This window comes from Pteropus vampyrus, unplaced genomic scaffold (genome assembly GCF_000151845.1).
Source record: "Pteropus vampyrus isolate Shadow unplaced genomic scaffold, Pvam_2.0 Scaffold167, whole genome shotgun sequence".
Lineage (NCBI taxonomy): Eukaryota > Metazoa > Chordata > Mammalia > Chiroptera > Pteropodidae > Pteropus > Pteropus vampyrus.
In genome coordinates, this window is record NW_011888948.1 from 2365166 (window position 1) to 2372942 (window position 7777).

General features: G+C 44.9%; 1 protein-coding gene across 1 annotated transcript in view; it reads left to right on the forward strand.

The window, feature by feature from the left end:
• Positions 1-6570, forward strand: part of FAM124A (family with sequence similarity 124 member A) — a 75705-nt gene extending 69135 nt beyond the window's left edge. The window contains exon 4 of the mRNA XM_011370332.2: positions 5709-6570. Within this exon, the coding sequence (XP_011368634.1) occupies positions 5709-6515 (807 nt within the window). The 3' untranslated portion in view covers positions 6516-6570. The remainder of the gene's footprint in view (positions 1-5708) is intronic.
• Positions 6571-7777: the final 1207 nt, after the last annotated feature.

Genomic DNA, 7777 nt, shown 5'->3' on the forward strand with positions numbered 1-7777 from the left:
TTATCAAACAGCCAAGGATATGGAGAAAGCTACCCCTCACGCACTGTTGGTGGGAATTAAATTTGTGCAACCACTATGGAAAACAATGTGGAGGTTTCTCAAAAAATTTAAAATAGGACTACCATATAATCTAACAATTCCACTTCTGGGTGTTTATATAAAGAAAATGACAACACTAACTCAAAAGACATTTGTACCCTTCATATTTATTACGGCATTATTTACAATAGCCAAGACATGGAAGCAACCCAAGTGTCCATCATTGGATGACTGGATAAGGAAAATGTGGTGTGTATATATACAATGTTATTTTATTCAGCCATAAAAAAAAAAGAAGGCAATCTTGCCGTTTGCAACAACATGGATGGACCCTGAGTGCATTTTGCTAAGTGAAATAAGTCAGAGCAATAGAAATACCATATGATTTCACTTATATATGGAATAAAAAATCTAATTCATACATATAGAAAGACATATTTGTGGTTTCTGGGAGGTGGAAGAGGTGAAGGTAGCCAAAACGTACAAACTTCTCATTATAAAATAAGAACTGGGGATGTAATGTACAGCATTGGTGACTATAGTTAATAACATGTTGTATATTAAAAGTTGCTAAGAAAGATTAAAAGTCCTCATTATAAGAAAAAAACTTAACTATATAAGGTAAGAGGTTAACTACACTTATTGAGGTGTCATTTCACAATATATACAAATATCAAATCATTATGCTGTACATCTGAAACTAATAAAATGTTATATATCTATTATATTATAATTGAAATTTTTAATTAAAATTTTTAGAAATATTTTTAAAAACAGGCTTTGCCTGTGGGTAGTCTTCTTTGTAGATATATGAAAACCACCCAGAGGACAGTGAAAGAACAAGCAAAATGTGCTGTTCTTTGTAGAACAAAAATCTGATTTCTCATGTGAACCCACTGCCCGATTTCCTTGAGACTGTTCCTAATTTTTTTAGTCCCTGAATTAAAAGATCCATTGCTAGTTCTTTACACAACAGACAACGCCACAGTAGTCAAGGACAGAACAAGAGGAAATGAATGACCTTTCTCAGAAAGAGGAGGAGTGAAGGTGAGAAAGAACTCCCTGACCGTGAATGACCTGTGAGACACCATGAATGACCCATGCTACCTGCCAAGGGTACTAGGTCAAGGCAGAGTCACCTTCACTAGGGGTTCTATCCATATGCCAGAAAATGAGAGCCTGTTGATACCCATATCCTTGAAAAAGATGCTTTGGTTCACACCTCTTTACTTCATCAGCGGCAAACTGCCTCTGCTTGAGTTGCATGAGATATTCATGAGTCTATTACTGCATTTCAGGTTTTGTTGGTGGTTTCAGGGACATAACCAGATTTCCTTGGCTGGTTGCCCTAACCAGATTCATTTATGTAATGCTAACTGTTCCTTAGAGAAAGTTCCATAAATAGCAAAGAAGGAAACTACTGGATTCCAGTGAGTCAGCTAGCCTGCACTGCTTCAAAGAGAAAGGAAGCCGCTCCAAGGTACATCGCTGCTGTCACTTGGAGAAGCTCTGGAGGGCAGCCCCTGAGAGCTGAAAGCCAGAGAAGCAGGGAGGCTTCCAGGGGAGGCAGGCACAGGGTGTCATTTCACTCTAGAAAGGTTCACTGAGGAAGAGTTTCCTGAATCGCCTACTCCAATTTATTCTCAGCATTTAGTGTTCCTGGTCAAGTCAGCAAGCAGATGAGAGGCTGGAAAAAGCCACGGTCAGAGTTAGGGCACAGAAAGAAGCTCCGTCTCCTGAATATGCAATTTGTCTTTAGGATAGACAAGACTATTCTCCCTCAGGGCAGAAGTGGAGAATACCACCAGATCTGCTACAGGTGCATCCTGCATCACATTAGCCCTTGGCCCAGATAGGGAGCTGGGAGTGTGGAGTCTCTGCAGCCACCCTCCTCCAACTCCCCACCCCAAGATTTTGCCATTATCACCAGCCAGCACTGTGCCAGCTGGAATCCCACCGACCTAGCAGGTCCCCCATGGTACATAGGCACCCTTCCAGTGAAAAACGCTGGTGTTCCCTCTCTTCAAAGCAGCAGAATTTAGGGTCTATTTGAACTCCTGATGTGGTAAAAATAAGACAGAGCACAGGCAATGAAAATCTGCAAAACCACCAAGTAGTCCTCCTCCACCAGTTGTTTCTGATTTGGGGGCACATTTAACACGGCTGTGTCCCTGCCAGTGGAAAGACTCAGATGTCCCCTAGCAGTTCATTGCATGAGAACTTTGGCTGTTGGCTTTTTGCTTCTCATGAAGCAATACTCACAGAGGCTTCCTTTTTAAGGCAGATTAAGACTGCACACGTAGTCAAAGAGCATGCTCCTCAGATAAGATTCAGAAGATGGAAGTCACAGTGTGGCACACACTTAACCAAGACAGAAAATGACATTGGGGCACCCAAGGATTTGGCCCTTGGGAAAAATAAGACATTTTAACTACTAAGTAGTGTCCTTCCTGGAAGCAGCCTCCAGGACTACCTTTTCTAACGAGCCTCATGACATATTTTCTCTCTTATTTAGCCAAACTCAAATGATTGGTTTGTCTCTCTAACAGCCACCCAACTGTGACACGTCTCAGGCACAACAGGGCCTTCTGAAGCTGCTCCTTACCCCATCCTGAAGGTGTGACTCTTCATTTATACGGACACTCCTGTTATGTGCCAGGCACTGGGCAGGGCATGTGCTGAGAAGGCTCTCCCTTGTGGAGCACAGGGTCTTGCAGAGATCATTAGCCAGAGCAGGACAGAGCAGTAATACCAGAGTCAGAAGGGCTGGATTGGGAGTCTAGGGGACACTGGAGCACAGAGCAGCAAGCCCTGGTGAGAGGATCATGCCCCAGGAGAAACCAGCTAAGCTCACAAACTTTCTTGCCATATTCAGCTAAGTCTCCCATGCACATAAAATCTGGAGCTGCTTAAAAAATGTCATTGTCATGCCTTGTGGACTATGATCCTTAGAAGAACAATACCTTACCCAGTTACAACCTGTACTAAAAGCATTCGCATCATGGTCTTTAATTCAGATCATCAGAAATCTTAATTGCTGCTGCTTCTCCTTTAGCCTCTTAAGCCACCCCTAGCAGAACAACTTGGAAACCCCGATATGCTGTACGGAGCCTGAAGAGCAGGAACAAGATCAGCAGATCATGGGGACAAACACACACCTACATACCCCACACACAGAATATACAGACTGGGGATTAAGAGAGGATCAAGAAGGCTGGATAGAGAATCCACAGAAAATTTTGAATACCTGAATCAGTGATCGAGAGGAAACACATGCAAGCAACTGAAAGTATGGCTTATTTGTCCCGAATCTTTAAAAGTGAAAGACCACTATGGTATCTTCTAAATGTTCTTCCTACCACCAGTCTAGCCCTTTCTTCCTCCCACTAGTCTAGCCGTTTCTCCATGCCCCAAGACCATGCCCCCCGCCCCCATCAATCCTTCTTCTTCAATCCACTGCCCCAAATCTGGCCATGCCACCGTCTTGCTTTCAAGCCTTCAGGTTTTGAAGTGACAGTCCTTCTACTTGCATGTGATTCGGGGTTCATGGTAATGAGACTCCTCTCACTTCTCAGGACTCACCTCCTATTTATGCCTCCAGCCTCTGCTCAGGCTGCTTCTGTGCCTGAATGCCCTTCCACACTGCACCTGCTGCCTGCCAGCTGGCAAACACCTCTTCCACTTCCAAGATTTCATCTAAGCATGACTTTCCAAGGCCATCTTTTTCTACCTTTTCCCCAGGCTGCCTCACACCTCTATAAACTCAATCATTCCTTCCTTTGTGCCCCAACATGTGCCATATATTGCTACTCACTTTATCATCATGGCTCACTTTGTTACACTTAAATTTTGTGTTCTTAATCGTTGGGAATTAAGACCACATCTTATTCAGAATTATCTGTGCCTGTGCCCGACCCTCTGGACCTTTATCACATCAAAGAGCACATAGAAAATGATAATGATAACATTTATGTGGGTGCAAGAGGCTGCTAATGAAAGAGATTAGTATCTCTGCACACCTTTAATAGCCCATTCAAAACTTAAACACGCTAGTTGAGAAGCTCTGCATAAAAGACCCGCAGTTAATATTGGTTGAAAGAATGAGTCAATCATTCTGTTTACAGGATTAAGAGATATCTGGAATTAGAAAAATAAAGATCTTAGAAATCAACGAAAGGAATGGTCATATACAAAAAACATAACTAAGACTGAATATGACTCCAGCAGAAGGATAATAAGTATGTGGATTTCTTAAGCACTAGACTCCTTTCCAAACTGCTTTTCATGCACTTGGACTCTAATCAAGCCAAACTGCTTGCTGCCTCCTGCAAGTCCCTCGCTCACAGGTCAGGCCCTGTGTTGGCCTCTCTCTCCAACCAGGCCACCTACAAGAACAGCTGCCCCTCTCGAATGCTCACCCGTAGGGCCACCTCCACCAAGACTCTTGTGCCCCTACTCGGTGGGCGTGGTCTGTCCTCAGCCCTAGTATTGTACCTGTCATCATATTCTCTTGTCTGAGTTATTTCTTTTTGTCTTCTTTTGATGAAATATGTTTCATATGGTTAACGACTGAGTCCTTCTCATTGTCGTTTCCTCGCCTTTACCTGTAACAAGTATTCAATAAACGTACATTGAACTGAATTACCCAAGTGGCTGTGGGAAAACCAGGTTCCTGCTGACTGAGGAGGCAGGGGTGTTTCGTGTCTAGGGAAGGGCCAGCGTCTCAACCTGCTGGGTGCCAGGAAATATCCTTTATAATAAAGCGCAGTCAGAACCGTTTTTGTAAACAGAGCCAGACCTGCTATCCCCAAATCCATTATTTGATTGAAACTTTGCATTGTAAGGTTGCCCTGTAGGCTTGAGCTCCGAGCCAGACCAAGGGAAGAATCTAGGAGAAGCAGACCTAGGTGGAGGAGAGTTCCCCAGGTCCGTGCAACAGAAACAGGTTCCTACTGAGCTGCAGGGGGAGGTGCGGAGAACTGGAGGATGGGGGTGAGGCATGAAAGGGGTGAGGCATGCTTGTCCATGCCCTGTGTGGCATCCAAGGGATTTAGTCATAGTTGCAAATCCTTTCCTATGCAGTCTCAAAGTCAAAAGATATCGTCAGTGGTTCCTAATAGTAAGTAAATATGTACTAATCTGATAGCCCCTCACTTATTGAAGATTTACGACCCTGAACCATTGGCCAGCCTTAGGCTGTGTCCTGACGAGCACACGTGTACTGGAGTCAAGTCTCATGCTGTTCTGATCTGACATCGTCTGTGCATACCCCATCCTGATAACTTCCATCCTTTCATCAATAATAACTTTTCCAAACAGTGATGCCTTGGTAAAGAGAAGGAACCCTTCAAGCATTCCTTCTACATGTAATGGGTAATTCTTAGCTCCTTTATCGGCCCCTCATTCTTGTGGCTAATTGTTGAGCTCCTTGCATGTGTACTTGAAGAAGTGTCATTCTTATTGTGACAACAGGCTGCATCTCCTCTATGTCCTGATTAGTATCACCCCAAGCTCTGCTACCTCGTCTTTACTTTAGAGTTTGGAGAATAAAATTTCTGGTAATGCCTTATTGCCATGACATTGCTGGCAGTTTCCAGTTATGAAGAAATGTGTTTCATGATGTGTGCATCCCCAGGTGACTAACAGGACATGCCCTCTTCTCCCTATAGGCACAAAGGATGCACAGGAAGTTTCCTAAACCCAGCAGAGTTCACCACTCCTCAGAGCAGGAACCTCACTCGACGCCTTCCCCAAGTGCCACCACACCAAGCCGTACACCTGGCAGCAGCCAGCAGCCCCTGCTGGACAGTCCACACGTGGGGCCCAGCCCGGTAGGCCTGCCTCCTGGGCACCAGCAGGAATTTGCCAGACAAGCCAGCAGCGCCCCCTGCCTTCGCGGGTCTTTCCAGAGAAGCAAGTCCTTGTTCTGTTTGCCCACAGAAGACCCCTCCCCAGCCTCCTCAGCTGTACCGCAGTGGTTTTCAAACACAAGTGCCCCAGGGCACTGTGCATCAGAGTGGAGGCACACCCACCTCCTCTCCGTTGATGACTTAGACGGGGCCCAGGAGACGGATGTGGACACGGGCCTGCGGCTCTCCTCCTCGGACCTGTCTGTTGTCTCTGCGTACTCTGCACCCAGCAGGTTCTGCAGCGCGTTGGAAACGCCCCTCCCTCCTGGAAGTTGCAGCAACCACTGGTCCAAGCACAAGAGTCCCAGAGGAGTGCCGCTGCCTGCTCCCAGCGCGGGGACCTCGGAGACCTCCCACACGTCCCTCCCTTTCTTCACGGAAGGGCCTTCCAGCTACTCGGCCACAGCGGTTGCTGTTCCCCCTGCATCTGGTGCCACCTCACTCACAGAGACACCCCCCGAGCTCCCTGGTGATGTTCCCAATGGCGAGTGGACCGGCAGAGACGTCCCGGCGTCCCCAGCACTGGCTGGGCCTGGAGAAGACGACACAGAGGAATTCTACATCTGAACACCCTCTGCTCTGGTTTTTCAGACACACGAGCTCAGGACCCACTGCCCCTCTGGGGTCCCCTCTGCGAACCACCCGTGTTCGCAGCCCAGCTTCCCAGGTCTGCCTGGAACCTAATTGTCTGTTTCACGGGGATCGTTAGCACCTTTGCCATGCCCCCCACTTTTACCTGAGAGGTAGTATACTTCTAGGGACTCGGCGGAAAAACACGGGCATTTTTATGCAAATAAATTCTCAACAAACTTGTCATAAAATATATTTTCTGAATACTCACTTCCCTTTGAGATATGGTTGAGTGCACTTACACAATTTAAATCCTTCATACAATTATTTGAAATGAAAAGAAAACCTAGTCAGCCAGAGCTGATTTGGCAGTTTTTCATGCTGTGAGGGAAAAACAAAGCCAAAATGTTGAATGTGGGAAAGATACTAAGTGACTTGTATGAGAGATTAGTGCACAATAACAAAATATACAACTTACTGGATTCTCCAGTTAGATTTGCATTACCAGAGAACAGTGACCCTAAGATTTCCAAATACTGCACATATTGAAAAAAGACAGCTTGATGAGACAGCTGTAAACATATTACAGACTACAGTATTACCTTGCTTTGATACCACACATCTGAAAATCTGGATTTACACTAAAGTGGCTAATATGCTTTATAAGAATTTAGCATGAGTAACAGACTCTTGGTGCATTTAAAATATGATCTGAGTTCCAAAAACTAGATTTGCCTCCACCTTTCAAAAACACATTCACTGTAACAAGTGAAGGGCTACAGAAGACCACTCCACCTGGATTTATTTGGATCACTAAGGAAGAATCGTTCGTTGGAGTTACAGAATAATAGGATTTATACATAGTAGTAGATAGTCTTAGGATTCTTCCATTTAAAAACCACAGTCTAAGGGCTGTATATGTTTAATCTATATGAATGACAGGAGCCACATTTTTACTGCTTTCTCCAGTAAATATGCATTGTCACCCTGCCTTTTTCATTTTTAAATAATTTGAAACATTTTAACTGGCATTTTAATTGTACAGATTAATAAATGCCCCCTTTTCTCCAAATGGGAGGCTTTACACAAAATGCTCCCTCGAACAAACACGGTTGCATTGCTAGCCTTGCATGAGTGCACAGGAACCTTAATTGAAGCCGGAGCTTTCTCCTGACCTTGGCCCTTCCTGCCTGTTGTCTGCTTCTGTCACCGTGTGAATGGTATTTAAATCTCACATCTCTCTCACTTCAATAAGAGTA